Raw genomic sequence first — 27263 nt, 5'->3', positions numbered from 1 at the left:
TTGTCTTTCTCTCACTGACTTATATCGCTTAGCATAATACTCTAGCTCCATCCACATCATTCAAAATGGCAAGATTTCATTCTTTTTTATGGCTGAATAATAGTTTTATATATATATATATGATAGATGGATGATAGATAGAGATAGGTAGATAGATAGATATCACATCTTCTATATCCACTCATTAGTTGATGGATACTTGGTCTATTTCAATAATTAGGCTGCATTGTAGGTAGTGCAGCCGTGAACATCAGGGTACATATATCCCTTTGAATTAGTGTTTTTGTATTCTTAGGGTAAATACTTAGTAGTGTAATTGCTGGATCATAGGGTAGTTCTATTCTTTTTACTTTTTGAGGACCCTCTATACTATTTTCTGGAGTAGCTGCACCAGTTTGCATTCCCACCAACAAGGCAAGAAGGTTCCCCTTTCTCTACATCCTTACCAACACCTAAACTCTGACCTCTTACCAGGTAGAAGAGTTCCCTCTTCTAGTGATTTCTTTTTTTTTTTTTAAGATTTCATTTATTTCTTCATTTCTCATGTACACCTCCCTCACTGCCTCCTCCTCTGCCCTCCTTTCCAGTGATATAACTTCTGTTATAAGCCTCTTACCCACCCACCCCCAGCTCTGGGCTAGACCATAGCCTCGGGCGGGGAATGGTGGTGTGTTTTCTTTGGATGGCCTCACACTGGCCTGGAGCTGATTAAATCTTCCTTTTCTCTCATGGGGCTCCTCTAGCCCCTAGTTTCCCAGCATCTGCTCCTCCTGACCTTTTCTGTCGGAGTCTCTTCACCCCTGTAGACAGTGTCCCTGAGCAAGACTTAGGACAGCTCCGGGCACTCCCTCTTTCCTGCTTCAGGTCTAATGGCAACACTCACACAGCCTGTAATTCTGCTAATGTCTATGGCTCCCAATGAAGCAACTCCTGTGCCTTGTCACCAAACCCCTGCCAGCCCAATTTTCTGACTGAAGTTGGACATCAGTGTCCAGAGTACACAGATTAGCATCTCTGCATGGTGCTGCTTGAAGCTCCTCGCTTGGGATTTGGGTAGAGAATGGCAGCATCCTGTCCTCCCTTCCCCATCACCTCGTGGGAGGAGGGGACTAACAGAAGCGCCCTCTACAGAGAAATTTCCTGACACTCCCTCCTGTCACCTTCACCATCTTGACCCTTTTCTGCCCCCCAAGAGAGCTTTAAAAGACCTCTAAGCAGTTTCCCATCAACTGTTTTGATTTGAAATTTCTTCAGAGCTGGCTAGCACCTCATTTTGGAATGTTTTGCCTCTATGGGTTCTAACTTGGTGCCTCATGAGGCCTCAACTGAACACTTTCTATACTAAGTACAGTTGGGAAAGAAAGACAAACACCGACTCTTAGAAGGAGCCACGTGCCAAATCCAGGCTAGGATGCATCTGAATCATATCTGCTTATAACAAAGGCGAGTGTCTTCTCATGGGTATGGGCTGGGAGGGAGCTAAACTGCACAATTACAGGGGCATTGTTCACCTGTGACCAGCAGCCTCTGACATTGTGCCTCTGAGGTGCTGATTTATACCCGCAGGGGCCCCTTCTGCTTTGAAGGCTTGGTTTATCCTCAACCAGAGACGCCTATCAGTGATGACATTTGCCTCATATATTTTCTATTCATAGCTTATTCACTTTGATTGGCATAAAAGATATCTTCTCTCAAAAATGACAACATGGGGCACCTGGGTGGCTCGATAAATTAAATGTCTGCCTTCAGCTCAGGGTTGTGATCCCAGAGTCCTGAGATTGAGCCCTGAATCAGGCTCCCTGTTCAGTGGGGAGTCTGCTTCTCCCTTTCTCTCTCCCTCTGCCTCTCCCTTTGCTCATGCTCACTCTCTCTCTCTCAAATAAAAAATAAAATCTTTTTAAAAAATTTTCTGATCAGTAAATGGCAAAATGAGAACAAAGTCAACAACCTCAGTGAAATCATCCTTATCAGCAAGGCTGCTTGTTTTCACAAACTTTCAGGGTCATTTCTCGGGTCATTTTATTAAAATTCTCGGGTCAAACGTTAAACCTCTCCAAGGCTATCATGGGCATCTAAGGAAGAAGAAGCATGAGAAATAATTTGTTATAGAGGCCTTTCTTTTACATCAGCAGCTCTTACTAGAGTGACACCACTTTGGAAGGACCTAGATTTTAAATACATGTGACATTGTCATCTTTTTTTATATACAACTACGTTTCTAATTTCAAAGGTTCCTAGAAAGTTCTGAGAGATCTGGTTATTCTTTGAGGAAGGGATCACACCTTATTTTAGCATCCTGAGCAGCTCCTATGGGGCCTGGCCTATTGTAGAGGCTCAGTAATTGTTTACTGGCTGGAGGAAATAAATAAAACATCTTCGCAAGCTTGAGATTCTCCCCTCATGTCAGTTGGTGTTTTCTTATTTTCACACTCAGTAACCATTCATTTGGCCTTTATTATGCACTTAAACTAAGTTGCCATAAACTGAATGTTTATCCTGTGCTAGATGCTGGCACAAAGGCATGAAAGACACATTTCTTGCCTCAGTGCGCAGTCTGGTGGTCATGGCTGGCAAATCAAACAAAAGCCACATTAGAGGTGCCCCCAGGAGGCTATGGGTACAAGGGGGTGGGTGTGTCAAGCAGGGTTGTGGTTGAGTGTGGAGGCGCTCACTGAGGTGCAGATGCTCTGAGGGAAGAGGCCAGCTGGCCCCTCCATAGTGGAGACCACAGTTCTCAGGGGTTCCTCTCTCAATGCGGTGGCCTCAAGCCTTACAAGTTTATATTCAGAGAAAGTGACAATTTGTGGAAAAGTGTTTTGTAAGGAAGGCATATGACATAAAATTACTTCCCCAAATTTCTTGATAATACAAATCACCTGGATGCTTATTAGATGCGTGGGTGACCAACTATTTCCCTAGAAATTCTGATTCATCAGATGTTGGTTGGGGCCCAGATATTTGTCTTTTGTGAATTTTTCAAGTACATTTCACAAGATTGCCACCATCAGGGGAAAGGATAAGACCATTATCAACTATGTTTATATTGGAGGAAGCATAGTGTTTCTCTGAGTCTGTGTCTTCCCATCTCACCAAAACTGCGAGGCCTCATTTTACTTAATTCCCAATGACATTGGATATTGGCAGTCATTTCCTTGTCCTTGAAGAGCTTCTGTTGTCTTCCAGAACAGTGTACTTCCTTGGCCCCTCCCTTCTGCCTCATTCATGGGCTCCTTCTCTTCCCACCAACTCCTCTCTTCTCTAGGTTCTAACTGCAGCCCCTTTCTGCTTCTAGACCTTCTCTGGGTGGTTTCATGAGCTCCTGTGGTTCACTCACCATCAACATGCAAGAATCATAAATCTATGTCTTCATCCCATCTGGTCTTTGAATTCCAGGCCCGTGTCTCTAAGGGACAACTGGATATGAGTGACCTCGACCTGGAGTGTCCCAAAAGTACCTTCAATATATCTAAAACTGAGCCCCCTACCTCCACATAATTTCCCTTTTAGATTATTCGACCATATGCCTAATCCTGCTCCAATCCCTTCTCTGGCTGATATGTATTCCATCACGCAGCCAGAATAGTCTTTCCAGCGCATAAATATGATCATGTTAATTCTCAACTCAAAAACTTTCAATAGCTTTTCTGTCCTCACAAACATGAGATATAGGACCCATATAGGTTATGGCCCAGGACCACTTCACTGCTTTCTTTCCTAGACACCCTAGCCTAGGTGGATTCCAAAGCCCTCTAAAGCGACCCTGATCACACTGCTACTCCAAGGATGTCCACCCCATGCTCTCCCTTGCCAGAAGGCCTCACACCAGCAATTCCCCAGTCTGGCTAACTTCTATTTGCACCTCCAGCCTCAGTTTAGATCAAACACCCATGGATAGTCTTTCCTTAACCCTGGACTGTGCTGCCATCCAGCTGGCATCAGCCCAGGCAAATACTCCCTCCACCATTTTGTCATGAGCCATCTACACAGTTCTCACTTGCACTACCCCATGTGTTTCTTGAGCCCAGGGACTCACATAGGATATGTTACCTTGAACTTAGTTAGGACTTAATATATCTTTTTTTAACACTCAAAAGATCAAGAGTTCTTTGTGAACTCATTGTGCTGTTTTTATACTCAGTGGCTTAAATGCACACTAAAAGGAATAACTAAGAGACTTAATTTCATAGTAGCTTTAAGTGGCATACAGAATTAATTGAGGAGAAAAGAAATGTTTTTAAATATCCCACTTAAAGTGACACTGGCTGATGACTAAGAAAGAGTCACTTAGCCAATCAAAATATTTTGTTAAAATGTAACATTTATTGTGTTTGTGAGTGCTGTAGAGTTCACGGGGCAATATTTCTTTCCTCCTCAATTAATTCTGAAAGGCAGTTCTTAATACCCTAATACTTCAGCACTTCATTCCCAGAGAGGTTCCTTGCCTGGACAGTGACAAGTAGTTGAGTAGAAAAATAGTGGATAATAAATTACAGAATTAAATACTGTCGCCTGTCTCCTCGCTTCTTGTGTAGTTTTTGTCAGCAAATCAGGTGACCATACTGCCATATGTTGAATTGTATCAATTGAGTGTGTGCTAATTAGTGTCAGTATTAATTAATTCATGCTGACAATAGTAAATGTTCTTATGACCTTATTTTATCAATATCTAGATATTATTTTAATCACGTGAGTGTTTTCCATGGATGAGTAAGATGGCTGTGCTTCTGTATTGTTCAATGAACTGCTGGCTATGGAGAACAATTGGAAATGATTAGACATCTCACCTAGTTGATAAACACATACGCACGATCTAAAACCAAGTTGAAGTCATTGCCTTCCCTCTTTACGCCTGCCCCTTACCCCAGCCAAGATCCTGTCTCAATAGTGTCACTATCATCCTCTCAGGGCTCTGGATCCCAAGCCAGAAACCTGGGAGGCGTTCCTTATACCCCCTCCTTTAGCCCCACGTCCACACCATCAAGCCATTCAGTCAACAACTTGAGCTAGTTTTACTTCCCATCTCAAACCCATGACTCCTCCCCATCTCTGCTCCACTGCCCTAGTTGGGCCCTGGTCATGTTCTCCTGGTAGTACGTGTGATCCGGTCTCCTGACCTCTCCATTCTTCAGTTATACTTATTTCAACAAAATGAAAATCTATCCTTAAGATTTTCACCGGGAAGGGTTGGCTGTCTATCAGAGGGTTCCTAGGCCATAGAATGGTTTAAAAAGGGTCCATTGGTGTGGATCCCAACTATATCTCCAGCCTCATTTACTGCTACAGTTCACTGTGTTCAACTTTAGAATTTCCAGTGGTTTGTGGTCACCTGTCCCTTCCTTTTTTTTAATAATAAATTTATTTTTTATTGGTGTTCAATTTGCCAACATACAGAATAACACCCAGTGCTCATCCCGTCAAGTGCCCCCCTCAGTGCCCATCACCCATTCACCCCCACGCCCCACCCTCCTCCCCTTCCACCACCCCTTGTTCATTTCCCAGAGTTAGGAGTCTTCATGTTCTGTCTCCCTTTCTGATATTTCCTACCCACTTCTTCTCCCTTCTATTCCCTTTCACTATTATTTATGTTCCCTAAATGAATGAGACCATATAATGTTTGTCCTTCTCTGATTGACTTATTTCACTCAGCATAATACCCTCCAGTTCCATCCACGTTAAAGCAAATGGTGGGTATTTGTCATTTCTAATGGCTGAGTAGTATTCCATTGTGTACATAAACCACATTTTCTTTATCCATTCCATGCTGCTTCATGCTTTTCTGCCTATACTTGCCTTTACCTGGAATGCACTTCTCACTTTTCTTTGCTTGGCTGACTTTATGCATCTTTCAAGGTTCAGCTCAGGTGGTATCCCTTCTGGAAAATGTTCTAGAAGCTCCAGATTGGGCCAAGGACCCCTTCTGGGTGTTCTCGCAGGAGCCTGTTCCCATGTATCACCAAGCCACTGCTACGCTACACTGACATTATCTGGTTATGTGTCTTTCTGCCATACAAGACCCCTTGCACACACACACACACACACACACACACATACACACACATTCCTAGGGCAGTGCCTCATACGTGCTAGGAACTCAATCAAACTTTGCCAAACTTAATAAATCAAGTAGCCACACATTCTGTGGCTATTGTGCCATGTTATGTATTTTTGTCCCCATTTCTGATTTTATGTTTTCAGGTGTCTCTGTTCAACTATGTATTTTTGATTTCTTGGGCTTTTGCTCTACCATACGCCAAGCTACGCCGTCTGGCTTCAAGTGTCTGCACTGTCTGGACATGTGTGATCATCGTCTGCAAAATGTTGTACCAGCTGCAAACCATTAAGCCTGAGAACTTTTCTGTTAACTGTTCCTTGGTGAGCCTCAAAGACAGGGGGATCTTCTTGACTGGTCTTTAGAGAAGTGAGGCAGATACTGGGGAACCCACACCCCCATTCTGTCTGGTCTTTCAGTCACCTCAGCCATGTTGGATATATCTCGGCCCTAGTTCTCTTCCCCTGCTGAGATCTCCCCACTGAAGTGGATCTGTCCTTCCTGGCCCCACCGTGTCCCTTTGCTCAAAGTTTAAGGAGAAGAATCTGAATTCTTCCAATCTGTGCAACCATTTTTTTTAACTCCTTGTTCTCTTCTTTTCAGCCAAATGAAAACCAAACAAATATACCCATCAACCAGTTGAACAAGTCTCAACTCTATAGCGCTCCTATTGACCCAACAGAATGGGTCGGCCTGAGGAAGTCTTCCCCTCTGCTTGTCTACCTGAGGGTAAGGCCCCCTCATACTTCTCTGTGCCTCTGCACAGTTAACGCCTGAGATCCTTTGCTATGAGACCTCTGATATCTCATCTGATAATAATCTCACCTTTTTGTGTGACATTTGGAATCACCTTTGAAACAAATGATTAACATTACCATCAGTGTCACACGGTACTGAAAATGATTGTGTAGTTTGAGATTAATTGAATAAAGTCTGACAAATATATTCACTAGAGTATTATCTAACTACTAAAAGATTGAGGTATATAGATAACGTGAGATGCTGAAAGATGTCCAAAATATATTAACTTTAAAAAAAAAGGCAGATTTCAGTGCACTATGCATAATGTGATCTCTTCTAGATGCAAAGAAAAATACTGCATAAAATACACAAATTGACTACAGTGATTATCCCTAAGAGGGGGAGGTATAGTATTATGAGAAATTTTTACTGTCTAAATTCTGTCTCTCTATAACGTTTAATAAAGGACATATGTTGAAAGATAATATAATTTTGTTCTTCAAGCTTTTGTTTAAATTCCAGCTAGTTTAAACATTAAAGGTAAAACAATTTTTAACAACCTATCTTTGAAAGAAACTAAGTGCTTAGAAATAAAGCATTTAGGGACACCTGGGTGGCTCAGTGGTTGAGTGTCTGCCTTCAGCTCAGTGCATGATCCTGGGGTTCCAGGATCGAGTCCTGCATTGGGCTCCCCACAGGGAGCCTGCTTCTACCTCTGCCTACATCTCTGCCTCTCTCTGTGTCTCTCATGAGTGAATAAATAAAATCTTTAAAAAAAAAAAAGAAAAAAAGAAAGAAGAAAGAAAGGAAGAAGAAGAAGAAGAAGAAGAAGAAGAAGAAGAAGAAGAAGAAAAGAAAGAAAGAAAGAAAGAAAGAAAGAAAGAAAGAAAGAAAGAAAGAAAGAAAGAAAGAAAGAATTTATACTCAACACCTGGAATTTTTTAATGTACTAAGTGTTCCATATTTTGTGTGTAGCTTCCTCATTTTTTTCTCCTACAACAGACATCATTTGCAACAATACAAATGCTACCCACCATCAAGAGCTGCTATAAGGATAAAACAAACTGATACCTGAAAAGAGCGATCAGAATAGTGTCAGGCACATGTGGTGCCATCAACGTTAACTATTTTCATTATTATTATTATTATGACTTTGTTATCACCAGCAGCATGTTTGTCAGTCTGCAGCTCTCTCTAGCCAGATTTCTGGGATGTTGAAAGATGTTCCCCTATGGCTTAGTCTGTTTCCCAGATGGCCCTGTACTGATTTGCGCTGCTATTTGCAAACAAGGTTGGACCACCCCAAGGCAACTGGTCACTGCATCTTCTTATGGTTAGTGTACTTTTCCAGAAACAGGAATGAGCATCATCAGCCTTCTGCCTAGAGCCTCTAGATCCCAGCATCCTGGAAGTTACCCTGATTGGTACCGTGCAGGCAGCTTCACCACCTTGTTACTACACCATAGGGAAAATGAACATTGAATTCAAGACTTTTGTAGAGGTGGAATTTTATAAAGCATTGTTCTTTTAGACACCAAGGATGAGAGAAAAAAGATTTATTACAGGGGTTGCCTAAAATTAGCAAGTGAAAGCATTTCCCTTAATGCATCTGTGTTTTCTTGCTTTGTAGAATAATCTCCTGATGCTGGCCATTCTGGCCTTCGAGGTTACGATTTACCGCCATCAGGAATACTATCGAGGTCGAAACAACCTCACGGCCCCTGTGTCTAAAACCATCTTTCATGACATTACAAGACTCCATCTAGATGATGGGCTTATAAATTGTGCCAAATATTTCATAAATTACTTCTTCTACAAGTTTGGTCTGGAGGTGAGTTTCCTTGCTGACATGGTTTTTTGTTTTTTTGTTTTTTTGTTTTCCTTTTTTTCCGTGAAAATTCCGATTGTTGTGTTTGGCCTGCTGGCCTCGAGAGCTTACTTGTACATCTCCATGCTGTGATGACTATCTCCTCAAGATCAGCAGGAGGAGATTTTCCTGAAAGGTTACCCTGGCCTGTTGAAAGTTTTCTAAGACCAAAGCCAATATTCCAGACTCTGCAGCACTGAACCTAGCCTCCCTGCATCTCTGTGGCCTTGCAGATGCTTGGATATCACTTTGTCATTTCAACTGGTTTCTTTTATGTATTACAAATCTTCTTTGTGTTTTGTGCATTCTGAAAGTTTAGCTTTGGCCAAAATGAAGTGATGAGACCTGAAATGGTTGTGGTATTTGGGACAGTAATGCTTCATGAAGAGATCATAGCTGTATTCTCTTCACAGTTCAAAGTGGTTCTTATTAACCGTGTTATAGTCAGTCATTTCCTTGGAAGTAATTTATACAATATTTCAGTCTTCACCCTGAAGGACCCCCCAAAGAGGCAAGACTCGGTGAACATGTGTGGAGAGACCTGCCCTTAGGAATGCAGGCATCTGAGCACAGGGCTGACAGGTGATACCACTTCCCTTCCCTGTAAAAACCCAATTTTTTTGCCTCTTTTCATCCTTACACAGACCTGTTTCCTAATGTCAGTTAATGTAATTGGTCAGCGAATGGATTTCTATGCCATGATTCATGCCTGCTGGCTGATCGCTGTCTTATATCGACGCAGAAGAAAGGCCATTGCAGAGATCTGGCCCAAGTACTGCTGCTTCCTGGCTTGCATCATCACCTTCCAGTACTTCATCTGCATTGGCATCCCTCCGGCTCCTTGCAGAGGTGAGCAGGCCCTTCCTGAGACAAGCTGCTCTTGTCGTCAGCCCTCATGTCATGGACCTCTGGGACAGGGGCAGGGAAGAGGCGTACTGACTTTGCTGTTTACCACTTCCCTCCCTGCAGATTACCCATGGAGATTCAAGGGTGCTAGCTTCAATGACAACATCATAAAGTGGCTGTACTTCCCAGACTTCATCGTGCGGCCCAACCCCGTGTTTCTTGTCTGTAAGTGTTGCAGCCATGGGGCTGCAGAGCACTGGGGTTTGGTTTTCCCTTTGGTAATCCTGCTTTGCGCATTGTGCATTAGTACCCCTGCTTCTTCCAACACACTTTGTGATCATGTAAAAGCTTGTCTTGATGCATTAATACCACAAGTTCTTAATGGCTTCTACTTGCCCTATTACATTTGCAAAATTAATAAATAAACATGGGAAATACCATAGCCACTTCCATAATTTTACCTCTCAACACACACACACACTCCCCAACCCCCCACTACACACACACACACACACATACACACACCTCTACTCATCCTCCTTCTAGAAGATAGACTGCAGAGGGAGGCCTTGTTTTTTGTAAAGTGGTTCTTTCAGGCTGCCACCACAGACAGATAGAAGCTAATGTTAAGACTGTGGAAGCTAGGAAGATACTACCCAAATTGCAGATGCTCTAGTGCCAGGCTATAGCCCCTGGCCCTTCCATGGGCAGGCTGATGATGCCAAGGTCAGAGCAGCCCCACCTAAAATGAAAGGGCCACCTCCAGAGGCACCATGCTGCCCCCACACACTCAGGTTTAATGTAAAGTACAATGAAGCCACTTGGTGCTGGGAAGCTGCCTGCCCATAACTAGCCATGATCTCTATCTGCATTCCACCTGCCTTCATTGCCCTGTCCACTCTGGGAAGAGTCTGGTAACCAATACAATGGTGGATTGAGGGGATGAAGAAGGCCACAAGTGCCTGCCTCTACCACAAGTAAAATGATAAAGATGGGGAAGTATACTCAACTGGCCTCCTCAAAAGTGTGATGGGAGATAAATGCAAATAAACATTATCCCATATGAAAGTCACAAGACTAGAGATTATCACCTGATACTTGTACTCACCTCCATGCAGACAAAAATCTAGACTCTTCCGTGTCTGTGCCCCTCTCTTGCATCTTCCATGGTGGGCAAGGTGGGACAGGCCCCAAGATCGGAATCCAGGGAGAACTGTACAATAGGAACTTTGGGAACGTGACTCAGTCAGGAGCTGGGGAGCAGCTCATCCCATATGGGGACTGTTTTGTACACTGTAGAAACCAGGATGAGGAGAAGGTCACTCAGCCATCCCTCTGTCTTGCCAGATGACTTCATGCTGCTCCTGTGTGCCTCCTTGCAAAGGCAGATCTTTGAGGACGAAAACAAGGCTGCCGTGCGGATCATGGCTGGGGACAATGTGGAGATCTGCATGAACCTTGATGCGGCCTCTTTCAGCCAGCATAACCCCGTGCCAGATTTCATTCACTGCAGGTGAGGGCGGCTGTGTGGGTCTGGAGCCACTTTGCGCATGCATTTCACTTGGAGGATGTACCTCCACTTACAGGTCTCTCTGCCATTCTTGGGAAATTGGGCAGCTAACAGTACACAACAGGCTCAGAAATGCAGACAGAGGGCTTGGTGGTCTGAGGCTGAACTGCTGAATTCCATTTCTGCTTCTGCCTTTCTCAGCATTAACCACACATTTCCCCTCAGTTTACCTCCACTTCTTCAAGCACAAAGTGAGTAGTGCCCATGATGCTGTTCCTGGTGTGCCAGCAGAGACCCCTCTTCTGATTCACCGTCCTTCATCTTTATCCTCTTCCTCCTCCTCTTCAGCTCCTGTCTCTCCTGATCCCCCATCCCTTCTCTTCACCCCAACCCTCCTTTTCATCCCCTGTTCCTCTCCTCATCCCTCTCCCTCCTGATCCCCATCCCCTTTCCTCACCCCAACCCTCCTTTTCATCCCCTTCCCTCTCCTCCTCCCTGTCCCTCCTGATCCCCCATCCCTCCTCTTCACCCCAACCCTCCTCTTCATCCCCTTCCCTCTCCTCCTCCCTGTCCCTCCTGATCCCTCATCCCTCCTCTTCACCCCAACCCTCCTTTTCATCCCCTGTCCCTCTCCTCATCCCTGTCCCTCTTGATCCCCGTTTCTCATCCTCGTTCCGTGTTCCTCTTCCCTTCATCCATCCTTCTCCTGGTCCTCCCTATTCAGTGGGCCCTGTGGCGGGTTGGGAACCATACAGCCTGTCCCATGCTGACAGTCCTCTTGTGTGACATCTCCTAGGGCATGTGGGTTCCCCTTGCAGTACCATCTCTGTCCTCCACTGTCCTCTGCAGTCTGGTGGCAGCTGAACGTGGCAGCCTGATTGTCCCCTCAGCAGAGTTTGCATTTAAACCTGACTAAACTTGTCACTCTGTGATCCTTCAATGTTCTCTGGGTTCCCAAGTCCTCGTGCTTTCTTTTCCCTGCTTCTGCGTCATGGCGAGCACCCCCTGTCTGTGCCCTCAGCAGTCACAGTCCAGCTCTGCCCCCTGCAGTTGGGGCCAGAAGGGCTGTGGCATTTTCTATGCCTCCTCACCAGCCCTGCACCTCTGGACTTCCGGATTGGTGCTAGTTAGCACCTGCCCTCCAGCTCCACTGCAGTGATGCGCAGCCCGGAAATCAGTCTTGTTCCAGTCGGGGTGCCTCTCCTCACATGAGGTTTACTCCCCGGCTTCTGAGACCCAGAGTATCTTGTTTGCATGGGATTGTTATTTGAAAAATCTATCCACTCCCAGTCTCAGATATAGGCAACTTAGGACAAAGTTCACTTCTAACTTACTTTGGTGCTTGCGCCCTTCCAGAACCTTACCCGTAGCTCGTGGCCTACATGTGGCAGTGTTAATAGTGGAGTTGTCGGGTGCTTGCTATGTGCCCTGCTCCTTTCCAAGTGCTTTACATAGATGAAGCCATCTTACCCTAATGACCACCTCTGAGATATTATTTTTGCCATTTTGGAGTTGAGAAAGCTGAGTAAGGATTTGAACCCAGGCAGCCTAGCTTCAAAAGCAGCTGGGTGCTGAGGCCCTTCTGTGCCTCTCAGCAACCTAAGAGCTCAGCGTGCACTGAACAATCAATAAGTGAATTTGCTTTAAAAAGCTAAGGTCCATAGACTAAAGATTACATTTAGGAATAATGTACCACACTAGATAACAATATAAGGTAGGGCATTCACTTTTCACCTCTTCTCTGCGATGCTAAGAGAACATATCAGTGCAGCTGATGTTTTTCCCTATCATTAAGGGAGAAAGAGAAGTATTTTTTTTCTTAAAGAAGTTTTTATTTGAAGGCAAGATAGTGAAATCCACAAGAAATCCTTAACAGCATATGTATACGTTTTGCCCTGCATCAGACACGTTTGAATAATTCATGGCTACAGGAAATCTGGAACAAAATCAAATATTTTCTCACATCAGGTTGAGAAGTTGGAGGAAGATAAGTATTCAACTCTACAGTGTACTTGTGGAAAACCTAAAACATGAACTAGAAAACTTTTGTGCACCGCTGATTTTTAAAATTTGAATTATTTCAAACTTTTAGTTCTATTTTCCAATGAGAACTGCCAGAGAAGTGCGCCTTGGGAGTAACGTGACACAGCATAATCATGAGCAGGAAGTTAGTGACCACATTGTCGTGGGAAGCGCGGCAACCCCCACACCCTCTGCAGGCACATGCTCCTCTGCAGCTCTGCAAAGCATCACTGTATACCACCAGGGCTCATTCATCTGCTTAGGGGCCCTTGAGGCTCCTCTTCAGAGCACATTGGCTAGTGTTTTCCATGTGACCTTCACAAGTTGGTCTTATGATTTCTGAGCCTGGTGCTAAGGAGTGGAGGCTGGGACAGCTGGAATAGGAACTAATGACTGTGGGCAAGGAAGGGAAATCCACAGAAAGCATGTGATACACTAACACACACGTTTCTACACACATACACACTCACACTCAAAATGCCAGCACACCAAGTTGGCTGACTCCAAAGTGTGTGTGTGTCTGCATGCGCCCAAAAGGCCTTGTAGGCATTTCTGATATTATGTCTCAAATTAATCACTGATTTCAACTGCAATGCCCCTGGGATACTGAGAAATACTGACATTTTATTCATTCTCCTTTAGCTATGAAGTTGAAGAAGGGTGAAATATATTTGAGAGGGAAATTTCATGAAAACATTTTAAAGGATTGAGTATTTTACTCCCAAAAGAGTAAAGTTAGAAAAGTTTGCTTATCTGACAATGTACCTTTTAGGAACAGCTTTCTCACCCATGATGCTGGCAGTGTAGTGCATATTTTATCAAGTCATTCTTTATTAACTCTTACAAAACAATAAGTCCTTAATCAAATAACTGACCCACAATTGGTTCTGCTGTGCTTTTCCTCTTACCTGGGAGGAGAAGCAACCAAGATAAAGCTCTAATTAAGCAAACACAGATGGGTCTTGGCCTGTGGGTACCACGTCCAGGTGACCATGCTCAGAAGCTCCGAGCAGCTGCCACTTATTGCACAGTGACTGACCTGAATGCTGTCTCATCTCACAGGGAGAAATCACTCCCCCAAAAAACATCTCGGGGATCCCTGGGTGGCGCAGTGGTTTGGCGCCTGCCTTTGGCCCAGGGCGCGATCCTGGAGACCCGGGATCGAATCCCACATCGGGCTCCCGGTGCATGGGGCCTGCTTCTCCCTCTGCCTATGTCTCTGCCTCTCTCTCTCTCTGTGACTATCATAAATAAAAAAATAATTATTTAAAAAAAAACAAAACACCTCAACTCCAACTCAGGGCCATCCAAAGACAGAGTGTTGGACAGAGCCTATAAGCCCCATCATGGCTGTGTGTGCTTTGTGAGAATGATTCCTCATCTGCAAAGAGGGATTTCCATCTCCAGTAAGACCTTCAATGTAACACAGATTTGTTTTGTTGATCAATTTCTAGTTCATTGAAGGGGATCCATTCTTACCTGCTCTCTTGCTTCAGGAGGCATCCGTATCTTAGACTCTCCCCACCGCATGATTATTCATGCCTCCTATAGGAAGACAGGGAAGAATTTTGAGTACTCTACTACTCTAGTAGTACGCTGTTTGTGGGACACTGTTTGTGGGAAATTTGGCGCAAATAAGATATTGGTAAGTGTTTTCACAACTTGCTTACTCATCTCTTACTAGCTGGGTGAGGATTTCCTATAGATGAGGCAGTGTTAAATGAAAGATGAACACAGAGCTCACAGTATGACTTGCAAAGTGCTTCCATATTGAGTCAAATGGATAGTATGAACCCTTTCCCTCATTACACAGAATCTCCTGCCTTAATTTTTTGTTTATTTGTGTGTATGATCATTCTCTGATGGTTTGGTTTGTTTTCCAGATCATACTTAGACATGTCCAAAGTGATCATCTTCAGCTACCTCTTCTGGTTTGTCCTCACAATCATCTTCATTACTGGGACAACCAGGATCAGCATCTTTTGCATGGGTTACTTGGTGGCCTGCTTCTATTTCCTGCTCTTTGGGGGTGATTTGCTGCTGAAACCCATCAAGAGCATCCTGCGCTACTGGGACTGGTTGATTGCATACAACGTTTTTGTGATTACGATGAAAAACATACTGTCAGTAAGTGCCTCCCACTGTATAACACATTTGTGGTTTTAGCACAAGGGTAAACAATCCACTCAGTGGTTATTAAAAGCCCAATTGCCCGTCACACTCTTCTCTTAAAAGCCCCAAATAAGATGATGCAAAGGCAGAATTCAAAGAAACATTTATTACTCTTGTTTTGCCATATTAAGCAGAATCCTGTTTGGAATCACTTCCCCCATCTCAAAGTCACATGACAGGAGGCTAGATATTTGTAGGAATAAGTTCTAAAGTGTATTTTTAAGTTAAAATCCCATTTCTTCAGAGGGATAATTTGTCATCATTCACACTTTGTGCTACAAAATGGCCCTTTTATGAGCTGAATTAGTCATTGAATCTCTTCAAAAGTGATATTGGTCGGGCGCGGTGGCGCGCGCCTGTAGTCCCAGCTACTCGGGAGGCTGAGGCAAAAAAAAAAAAAAAAAGTGATATTGTTTTGGCTTACCTAGGAAGAATTATGGAAGTGTATATTAAAATGAGCATAGTTCTCTGCAACATTGTAGGGTGGGGAATGAGGCAGGATAGGCTGTTGAGTGCACATTTTATGTACCCATAAGATATGCTAGACACACAGGAAGACACAGCTTTGCAGTTAGCTCTGGGAACAGGTGTCCTGACTAGGGCTGAAATAAGCCAGTAGAGGTGGAGGCAAAACACACCTCCTTCTCTACAAAGTTCAGCTGCTCTGCTATTAAATATCCATGTTCATAGGGCACCACTTTTCTCCTGACCTAGTAGGTAACTCACAAGGCCCTCTAGTCATCCCAGGATCACATAAAATCTTTTGAGCCACAAGGACACCTTTTAAGTTATTTACTATCTCAGGAAATTAAGCAACAACCTTTCATGAGCCGAAGGAGTTAATACAACTTTAACTGGCCCTAAATCAAGGTTAATCCTGTGCCTGCTATTCCCAAGTAGTGATAGTGCATTAGAGGAGCCATGAGATAATAGCTTCCTGCTTCTCACCTTCCTGGTTTCTTAAGATGAGCTCACCAGGCAAGTCTACTATGCAGGCATTTAAATTCTTTTTTTTTTTTTTTTTTGCGTGTGTATTTCTGTGTTTAGAGGTCTTGGAAAGCCAAGTCTGTGGCACCATGAACATATATTTGAGTCATTTATTTTGTTTTGTCTAAAATCAGTTGATAGCAGAAGTGACTCTTAATACAGCAATTTTACCTCACCGATATTTATTTACATTTGGGGTAGTGTTGAAAGTTCTTGGACAGAGAGAACAACAGAACACCATTTCACTCAATAGCCAGTCTGAGAGTGAGGAATCTGTTGACAGAAGCTGATTCCTACAACCAATCCTGAAAAATGTATGGCTGCAAAGTCCATTTACTCACCCATTCATCCACTCAAACTACATTGCAGACTTGTTCCTCACTAGGCACTATTTTTGTCTTAAAGAACTAGATCTAGTATTGCCTTCGGGTTTTACCCTAAGAAACTCCCATTCTAAAAGGGAAGACAAAACTACTTATTAATAATTATAATATGGCCTGCTAATGCTAATTATCACAACATTTGAGGAAACCAAAACAAAAAAGGAGTGCCTCATTCCTTGCCTAGGTAAGTTGGGAGCCGACTTCCAGGAGACGATGCCATTTGAACCTATCAAAGACTTGAGAAACAGATTCAAGGGTGTCCAGAGAGACAAAGGGAGGAGGAGATTCCCAACCTAGAGAACCCAAATGAAAGCATGGCCATGTAGGACAGAGATTATCATGTGAAGAGCATGTTCCACTGGGTGCAGGGACTCAATCTGAGTAACAGCCAATTTGGGAACAAATCCTAAGTATATTCTCCTACCTCACATGTGCCCAGGAAACACACACAATTCAGCCATTATCTTTATGTATTGGCTTGCAATAATTGTCTGTTTAAATTTCTTCCCCCTCAGCATGTGAACATAACATAAATCATTGTTATGAGAAAACGACATGCCAGTCAACAAAGATTATTCCTTTGCCCGGAGAATTGACCAAAAAAGGCTCAAAATACATGCTTTTTCCTATTCTAAGAATTACACCGTGCAACTGATGTTTGTATTGATCTACAGGCAAACAGCATAGGTTTAATTTGTCTGATCTTGTGAGAAAATAACTGTACCAAAATCAAAGTCCTGGGGGGTCTTTGTTCATCCATTTGATATCAGAGTTTGACTTGTTTCTATAGGAGTGTAAGATGTTCTCTGTGAGAGGACAGGTGCTTCTACATGCTGAAATCATCACACTAAAGAATCTTCCTTTATTCATGGGTTTTATTTTCCCCCAGGAAATTATGGTACAGCTAAAGCATCAAATGTGCTACCCCATGGTGACTGAAATTTAGGTTCTACAGATACCTCCTGGAATCATTGGCATGGAGACTTAGTGAATTCTTGCACAGACTGGGATCACAAAGCATCGACTTCTTTTGCTGGGCATTGAGTCTCACAATTTGCTCATTTGTTTTTCAGATAGGAGCATGTGGATACATTGAAAAATTGGTTCAAAATAGTTGCTGGTTGATCCAAGCTTTCAGCCTGGCCTGCACAGTCAAAGGCTATAAAATGCGTAAGTATGAAAAGCAAATTTGGAAACAGAAGGACAGAGAAGCAAGGGCAGTTGTATTGTTATTATTTTATTATTTTATTTTATTTTATTTTATTTTATTTTATTTTATTTTATTTTATTTATTCATGAGACACACACACACACACACAGAGAGAGAGAGAGAGAGAGAGGCAAAGACACAGGCAGAGGGAAAAGTAGGCTCCATGCTGGAGCCTGACGTGGGACTCAATCCCCGGTCTCCAGGATCAGGCCCTGGGCTGAAGGCAGGAGCTAAACCGCTGAGCTACCCAGGCTTCCCTGTTCTAATTTTAAAATTGGGCCAAAGCACATAAAGAAAAGAGATAAAAGGGACAGGCTCTAGATGTAGGGTATAGGACTGTAGTACTTTATGAATCTAGTGTCCATAACATGAAGTGCCCCTACTCCAGACATTTTTGATCAACCTCTGGAAACTTACCAAACTCTGGCAGGTCTGAGGATTGTGTGTGCCCCCAGACTTCTTTGAGTTACATTAGGAAGGGTTATGGAGGGCCGCAGATCTGTGTGATCGCAGCTAGAATCTTGGGTTGTCAGGGTACCTCAGACTTCAGTCCTTCTCCCCTCAGGAAGCGCAAGGAGCTTCAGACTCAGGAAAACAAGTGGGAGGCCCTCCAGGGTCTCTGTAGTAAGACTACCAGGACAGAGACAGAAGTTCCACTTCCATCCCTCTGCCTCTTGCACCAGAACATGGGAAATACCACGCTTGATCATCTGTGTGCCCAGAATGCAGGCAACTTGAACATGACAATCTCCCCACTGTGGCCTCCAATCCAGGCTACACTTTGCCCATGATGAAGAGTTACTGGGACTTTGTTCTGATTTAAGATAAGGTGTCTGCTCATACATCTTCTAATAGACCATACTGTTAACTGCTCCTCTGATTACCCCAAATCACCATTCCCAAAAGAGGTGTTTTTTGTTTTTTGTGTTTTTTTGTATCAGAGCATTGCCCTTTCCATTAGGCCACACAGACATTATTTCTCCATGGCCCTCGCTCAGGGAGAAAGAGATCTCTCTTTCCCTGAGAGAGAAAGAAGTGATCAGGAACCATCCCTGGCAAAGAGACCCTCCTGTGCCTTCCACTGTCAAGGTTCACTTGTGGTCAGTCTGGATGATATTGGATTTGAATGTTGATACTGGGTTTGAAATGTGTATATTTGCTTGTAAATAAATCCACCCGTAAGTGAGTCCATGCATCGGAACGTTGCTCTTATGCCTGTGGGGTTTCCCAAGCACAATCATACCACAGAGATTATAAAATAACAGTGAAAATAGATTTTAATTTTAATTTGTTTTTTTTTTCTCCTTTTCTATCCCAGCTGATGATGATTCCTCATGTAAACTACCTAGTGGTGAAGCAGGAATTATTTGGGACAGCATATGTTTCGCCTTCCTCCTGCTACAGAGAAGAGTTTTCATGAGTTACTATTTCCTACATGTTGTGGCTGATATAAAAGCTTCACAGATCTTGGCATCAAGGTAGGTCAGGCCATGGAATCAAGCGGTTTCTCTTAAAAAAAAATCTGTCTGGAAGTAATGCACTGTGCTGTTGCCTGAGCTTGCTTGTAGAACCCACAAGAAATTAAGAAATTCCTTCTAGGAAAACCAGTCCAAGAAGGATTTAGCACAAGGCCTTTAAAACCTAAAATAGAAGAATAATAAGAAGGTCTTTGGCACCAAGTCACACTTAGAAGGATATGGGACGCTTGGGACGTCTAGAGTCCTCAAGGCACAGACCACTTCACTAGACATAGCTCATTCTGGCCTCAGCCAAAGCAGTAACACAGGCCAGGTTGGTCTAGAGGCTAGTCCACACTCCCCCTCTCTGACCCAGTGTTTAGAAGAATCTCCTAAAAATGGAGAAAAACACAATTATGTATTATTTTTCATACCTTATGTTGAGAAGGGGTGTGATAACTCCAGGGTCATTCTAAACTCCTTCTCTATCTTTCTTTATCCTTTCCTTCCTTTCAATCTTCTTTCCCCAATGACCTGATTTTCTTTTCTCTGGGCCACTGGTTCTATTCTGTTACTACCTTCTTCTTCTTAGATTCCATCCCTTTTCTAGCTTGTTACCCAATCATGAGGATTTAGGAGAAAAGACTGGGAAGAAAACTAGGTATTACAGGGAATGCCATTGAGATGGGATGGGATCATAGTGCCCTAGCCTGCTCTGCCTGTCTCAGAGACACCAGCCTTGCTAGGTCCCATCAGATCTGTGGTGCTAAATAATCTGATAAACATTAGCTTATCATATGAAATTTTGGAAAAAAATCTATCATTTTGATCTGTGGTTTAGACTAACACACTTTTGTCTATACCACCAATGTTCCTAGAGACTATTCTTTTCCTTTGCCAGGATAAACAAAATGTTTATTTCAGAAGTCCATTTATATGGGAGCAATTCCTGGCCTTTGTTAACTAACTTGGAGCCCAGTACAAAGAATTTTCAGTGGGGGACCTCCATTTAGTTTGAGGAGCTTTGCAGTACCCTAGGCCCTCATTATGTAGTTGAACAGTGACTTCATTTTATGTACAAGACTGGCCTTAGAATTCACCATTACAATTGTTTTTCTAACACCCAGGATATCAGTTTCATTTGAGTACAATGTCTTGTCCTTTTTTATTTCTTTTTATTTATTTTTTTCTTTCTTTATTTCTCTTTTATTTCTTTTTTTTCTTTCTTTTCTCTCCTGGAGTTCATTCAGGCTGTCTTTTCCTAATAGTAATTTTATTTACTCATAGAGCAGCTGGTATTTGTGCTGAGAAATGTGTCTTTTTTGCCTTCTCCTGAGCATTTGGTCCTGAGACATCAGGGACATAATAGTAAGCCAATATCTTTTCCTATTTAGAAAGCATATTCCTCATGTTATGGAAACCAATGGCTTTCGTTTAGAGCACAGCTCGTGCTTGCCTAAGAAAAGCCATGTCTTAATAAACACTGAATTCACAACAGAATTTCCAAAGAATGGATATCATATAGATTGATATGTTCACTGCCTACTGTATTACAAGGAAATAGCTGCTTGGGCCTTCCCTCAGAGCTTATAGAAGGGAGAGGGACATAGCAACAAGCAACAAGCATCACAGTGACTAGTGTGGTGGTAGGGGACATTCAGGAAGCTGTGGAGAATTATATCAGGAGTACATAACCACTTGCCAGGGGCAAGAACCAAGGCAGCCTTCTGTTCTAAGCTGTAGCCTGAAGGATGAACATGAGTTAGTGGAGGGAGGCAGGAGACACAGCCCCAGTGAAGTTTTAATAAAGAAACCGTGAGAAGCTCAGGGTGGCCAAAACACAGAAATTTGAAGGTAAAGTTAGGGAGTGATTACAAATTAGCTGGAGAGATAGGGAGGAGTCCAGTTATCAGGTACCTTGTATGCTGTGTTTATGACTTTTAAAGTAACCCCACAGACAAGAAGAAGCAAGAGAGTGCTGTGGCTATAGTTGTGTTTCAGAAGCGCACCCTGCTTGTGGTATGGAGGACAGATTGGGCAGACACAGGTGGCTGCTCTGATGATCCAGGACAGAGACAATGGCTTAGCCCAGGATAGGATGAACCAGGAAGATATTTAAGAGTAAAACTGGCACAACTGGAGAGTCAATTGGAAGTAAGGGAGGTGGAGGTAGAAAGGAAAGGAGGATAGAGGATGATATGGCTGGAATTCTAGTGGTGCCAACCTAATGTAAAGAAGCCAAGAAGCTCTAGATTGGGAGAACACTGACCACAACCAGGGGCGTTGCAGGGCTTGTGGGCTTATGAATCTAAACCCATGACGAGTCCAGCAGACAGCCAGGAGGATAGGTCTGCAGGTAGAAATAGACTTGAGTGTCATCGTGACACAGATGAATTTACAGCAGAAGAGTGGTTGGACAGCATGTGAATGAGAAGAGGACCCTGAGGAGCATCCACATTTAAGAAGTGGGCAGAGCAGACCAGGAACTCTGAACCAGAAAGGAAAAAGGAAAACTAGAAAAGCATGATGCCTGAGGAGACTGAGGTAGGCTACTTCCAAGCAGAAGTCCAACAGACAGGGCATACGAACACAAGCCTGAAAATTGAATATTGACCTCAGTGACCTCAACACATGGGGACTGCAGCCCAACTCCAGTGATCTGAGGTTGAAGGGAGAAGCTTGGGGACAGTGGCTGTAGATATTCATGTGGGTACAGTGACGAAGGTTATACATAGAACACTGTGCAGTGGGCATGGTTTTTTTTCTAAGATTAGCAAGATGTGAGCCTGTTTGCATACTCCTGAGGAGGATTTGGTGGCAGCAGGAAGGCTGAAAATGCAGAAAGAGAGGAATAAAGGGCAGGATGGAGTCCCTTTGGCTGCGAGCAATTAGGGGGGCTAGAGCCCAGGAAGTCTGCAGGTGAGAATGTCACCTCTCCCACTATCCCTGCAGGAAATGGTGTCCATAGTATAGGTGATAGGCAGCTGAGCAAACTATTGCCTCATGACTTGTGTTCTTTCCAGGAAGCTGGGAGACTAGGTTACTAGGAGTAAAAAGCCTTTGACAGAATTCTAATTTGAGAAAAGTGTGAGGTGTTTTAAATAGTCACTACAGAGCAGAATTTCCTGGGCACATGAGGGATCAGCAGATAATGTGCCCCATGATGCTTTTTCTGCCCTTCTGACAACAGCCCGGCACAGGGCAGATATACCATCTACCCACTCTAGTTCCTAACCACTTGGGATTTACCAAGCACATGTGACCAGATGACAGTGGAACAGAATTGAAGATATTAAGAGAAGTTGATGAAATAGATCTTTGGGGACCCTAAAGTTGACTTGAAAAGTGAGAACAAACAGAAGGGAATGGAAGGACAGGAAGAAGAGAAGCAAAGAGGCAGTAATCTAAACATCCCAGTGATGGAGCTTGAACTCCCAACTATGAGTATTTCCTTAGGGAATCCCAGCTCACTCCATACCCTTTTCTGCTCATTGAGTACAAAACTAATCTTGACTCACTCCTCCTTGCCAACAGCCCCTCATGGGACAATTATAATAAGGTCAGGTGAGTAATGCTTCGCTGAGACATAAGGTTCTGTGGGACAGGTTTGAAGGGGTGCATTCTTTTTAAGGTCTTAGAAAACACAAACGTTTGTTTGTTTGTTTGTTTGTTTGTTTGTTTGTTTGTTTTACTGATCTCCTGTGGTTGTGAGCAGCCCACTCCCTCCCAGGAGAAGGTGATGTGTTCATCCACCAGGAAGGAGCTTCTAACACAGGGCTTGGGACTCCCCATCCTAGCCAAGAGGCTCTAGTTAATAGCCCCCAAAGAAATGTTTTCTGAGCCTTGATAATCATTTTCAGCGAAAGGTAAGTAACAATGATAGAAATACTAATATGTTCTCTTTTTCCATTTTTTCTCTAGAGGGGCTGAACTTTTCCAGGCCACAATTGTAAAGGCTGTAAAGGCAAGGATTGAGGAAGAGAAAAAGTCAATGGATCAGCTAAAAAGGCAGTAAGGAGGCTTGATCTTATCTCCTTCTCCTTTCCTTTTAATTGTGGTTTGTCAGTTCTCATTCAGCTGGCTCTCGTGTCCCATTAGCCTGAAAAACCCATTGGTGTTAACATTTACAACTTCCGGGTATGTGCTCTGTGTCAGGGCAGTGGCCTATGCCCACTGGACTGAACGTGGAAGTAGTTTATTTATTTTTTTAAATAAATGAGAGACACAGGCAGAGGGAGAAGCAGGCTCCATTCAGGCAGCCTGATGTGGGACTCCATCCTGGGACTCCAGGATCACACCTTGGGCCGAAGGCAGGCACTTAACGCTGAGCCAGCCAGGCGCCCTGTGGAAGTAATTTAAAAGAAAGAGAGCTGCAATGTGGTAGAAAGGGGAGCCACGTCGGACAAGACCAATGTCTAGTCTTGGCTCAGTGGTTTACTCTAGAACTGTGATTAAGTCAGTCTGATTCTCTGAACTTCAGCTTTCTGTTTTAAATTGGGGCTCACAATTCTACCTGGGTTTTTATAAAGATCAAATGCATATGAATGAGACAGGGTCTTTCCCCATCCTATTCAGTTGAAGTAAATGTTTATTATATCTGTGGATTAAGGGAATAAATACAAAGTCCTAGCTTTGGAAGGATCTCTAAAGATATTATAATACAGACTCTCTGGGAAGAAACTCATGATCCATGACATTAGATGACTTAAAATCCACAACATACTAGAGATGGCACTAGAAATACAACCCCTGTTTTCCTGTATTCAGTTTAAGACCTTTTTTTCTACTGCCATGCTCTGGATAAACCAAGTAATGGACTGAATTTCTGGGAGATTTGAGAATTTTTCTTCAAATTAGTTAATTTTTAAAATAGCCCTTGAAATAAATTTTCTTTGAGTGACATTTTTAGCAGTAAATGTAACTTCTGAGGATTGGTAACCCTTCATTTGGGGGCTGGGTTTAAGAGCTGATGGCCACAGAGTTCAAAACCTAGCCACTTTCTCCAGGAAAGCAGAGAATCCATCACCCTGCCAAGAAAATTCCCCAAGTTTTCTGAGATTCCGTCATTCCATTCTGGTCTCATTTCCCAGCTCCTTTCCCCATGCAAAAAATGTTTGCTACCATAAGTTATATCATCCCATGGCCTGGTTATTTCCACAATCAAAGATATGAGGTATATAAACTGTTATATAAGCAGTTATGGCATAACTGTTGCTGTTGTTGTTTCTGGTTATCTACATCAGGTCTAGACAAGTAACAAATTTGGACCCACATTTAGAATGAGTTCCTACTTACCCGTTAGGGAGATTTGTTACTACTATTCACTTCACTGAGTTTTTCCATTTGTTTAAGAATACATCTTCTTAGGTGACAGAAAGTCAGAATATAAAAGAATGAAGGTAATAGCCATTGCAAAAGAGAAGCTGAAAGTGTTGTTTAGGCTGCAGGAAACAGAAATGGCAGTTAGTCTGCTTAATAACTTGAGCAGAATTTTTAAAAATTAAATTAAGAAATGGAACACTGCAGGAGGGCAGGTCTGGGAAGTAGAGTTCAGCATTGTAGTTTCTGAAGAGTTGGGCTTCCTGAATAAGCAGACAAAATAAGTCACTAACTCAATAATTAAAGATGCAATAATACATTTTTCTAGAACTGATAAGAGATTGGATTTGAAATAGAGAAGAGTCATGTGGTCTACTAGAATATGAACATCTGGGGAGCAACTTGCTTTTTATAAAACAATTCTTACACTTTTATACCTTTACATTTGATCTTCACAACTATGTGAGATAGAGTTCTTATTTCTAAAAATTGCAAGAACAAGGATTGTTTAAAATGGCTATGGTACAGGGTGTCAGTGGACATAAAGTATTGCATATCAAATCTTAGCATAATTATGATCATATTAGTAAAATTAACATCTATATAGAGCAAAATAATATGCACACACACATCCACACACATATAGACATCCCAAGGAGATGCTTGTTGCTGATAAAAAAAAATTCATAAATCCCAAATATTGGCCACTTTGTCTATGATTTTACCTACATATCTACAAATGTAAGGCCAAACTGACCATGTGATAACTGTGGGTGCATTCTTGGCATTGCTGCTGCTATTTTATTTTACAGGATGGATCGCATTAAAGCCAGGCAACAGAAATACAAAAAGGGTAAGGAGAGGATGCTGAGCTTGACCCAGGAATCAGGGGAAGGCCAAGACATCCAAAAACTCTCTGAAGAGGATGATGAAAGTATGTCGAGCATTTCCCTCTTGTTCAAGTAGCTTGACATTGAATGATAGCATGATGATGGGTAGGGCTGTAAAATAACATTCTCACTCTGTGAATATTATCAATGTTTTTTTTTTAACTTAGCAAGTTTTATCTTCTGATTGTGAATGAGATGCATGTATGTGTTTCATAAAGGACCTATTTAGTGACTTCACGATTTTACGAGTACTTCCTCTTCAGCAAAGCAATTTTAATCAACTCATAACCTAGCTTTTGTTTCACAAAGATGTGTTTCTGAAGAAAATGAGCATGAATTTGTTTGATTTATTCCTTTAGGGAAGATATTTCAAATACAGAATCTACTATTATCTTTGATTTCTATAAATTTTATATAAAAAAACAGTATGTATACATATTTTATGTGGCATCTGAATAATGGTAGTTAAGATATCCTTCAATTATTATCTATTCCAATGAAACTGAAACTGAATATATATTTATTATATCTGATTATAGATTTATTATATCCAATTAAATTTAAAAGGTCTTCTTATAAATGTTTGCATGCTTTTTTGTTTGAAGGGAATGGAGAAATAATGCATGGTATTTTCCAGTGCATAGCATCTATTAAACACCAATAAATTTGTATTTTTTCACCCATGCTTTAAAATAATCACAAGGAAATTTCTGGTTATTGGAATATATGCTTTTTTACAAATTATTTGTCCCTAAATTGTTTTATAAAATTTTTATATAAGATAAGATGCTTCTTATCTGTTAATTCAGTGACGAATTCAATGTGAGATGCCTTTTTGAGAGATAATCCCTTCTTTTTGATGTTTCTTTATATGCCCTCCAGTACTAAAAACAAAGTGAAATTGTGGCATAATGTTCATAGAACACTTAGTATTTGCCTTGTGAAATCAACTGTTCATTTGTGTAAACATTCCAGATTCAATATAGTTCCTTTCCCTGACCTCTGATGTACTTTTGCAACTTGTCTAGATTTTGACAATTGAGTTGTTAAAGCGTGGTTTTCAAAATTTGTTTTCTCACTTCTAAGAATTAATATTTGGACATATTTTATTTTAGGAGAAGCAGACAAACAGAAAGCCAAGGGCAAAAAAAAGCAGTGGTGGCGGCCTTGGGTTGATCATGCTTCCAGTAGGTTTCCTTGATCCTCTTACAATTTCATCGATTCTAATCCTTATATCCTTGACCAGAATTCAGGCGTCCCCATGACCTGTGTGTTCCATGCATGGTTTGATCCTTGTGACTTGATAGGGGGTCAGAGTGTAGGAAAATTGTGATGTGAGTGGGTCTCTGGGCCCTGGAAATGGAATCTTCCAGAGAAGTCAACCAGTTACCATGCTGGCTGAAGAAAGCCCAGCAATGTGGCTGACACACTCCTGAGCACCATTTATGGGCTCAGAAAGGGAAGAAGAATTTCTAATATTTTATCTAATTCTGAGGCCTAGAGCTCTGCTGATATGTATTTGTTTTATGGCTGAAAACCCTTATTAAAATGAGTTTTGGCTCCTCCTGGGAGAATAATCATTAGGTTCAAAGTGTTTGTGACCCTCTTTGTAAGGCACTAGGCATGGATGCCAATGAGTCTCTCCTTCCCTCATCCCCCAGAGCTTTGATTTTATTTGCATGTAAGGTTTTTTGGCAATTTATTGAATACAAAGAACAGGATCACTTAAAGTGCATTCACTTTCTCACTCTGCCTCTTCCCCAGTTTCTAAAGGCTCTCAAATTACACTCCAGATCCAAAACCCAGCATG

The 27263-nt window shown here is 42.4% G+C and overlaps 1 protein-coding gene across 2 annotated transcripts in view; it reads left to right on the top strand.

The window, feature by feature from the left end:
• PIEZO2 (piezo type mechanosensitive ion channel component 2) overlaps nt 1-27263 on the top strand; it is a 441806-nt gene that overhangs the window by 355705 nt on the left and 58838 nt on the right. For both annotated transcript variants that reach the window (XM_049112945.1, XM_049112946.1), the window contains 12 exons: nt 6196-6372; nt 6653-6778; nt 8421-8621; nt 9302-9506; nt 9627-9728; nt 10851-11016; nt 14919-15162; nt 17651-17747; nt 19106-19265; nt 23166-23255; nt 25376-25497; nt 26569-26640. In XM_049112945.1, coding sequence (XP_048968902.1) covers nt 6196-6372; nt 6653-6778; nt 8421-8621; nt 9302-9506; nt 9627-9728; nt 10851-11016; nt 14919-15162; nt 17651-17747; nt 19106-19265; nt 23166-23255; nt 25376-25497; nt 26569-26640 — 1762 coding nt within the window. The remainder of the gene's footprint in view (nt 1-6195; nt 6373-6652; nt 6779-8420; nt 8622-9301; nt 9507-9626; nt 9729-10850; nt 11017-14918; nt 15163-17650; nt 17748-19105; nt 19266-23165; nt 23256-25375; nt 25498-26568; nt 26641-27263) is intronic.

The sequence above is a fragment of the Canis lupus genome, chromosome 7 (genome assembly GCF_003254725.2).
Source record: "Canis lupus dingo isolate Sandy chromosome 7, ASM325472v2, whole genome shotgun sequence".
In the NCBI taxonomy this organism is placed as follows: Eukaryota; Metazoa; Chordata; class Mammalia; order Carnivora; family Canidae; genus Canis; species Canis lupus.
Note: the sequence above shows the minus strand (reverse complement) of the source record. Positions and strands in the feature narration are given on the sequence as shown.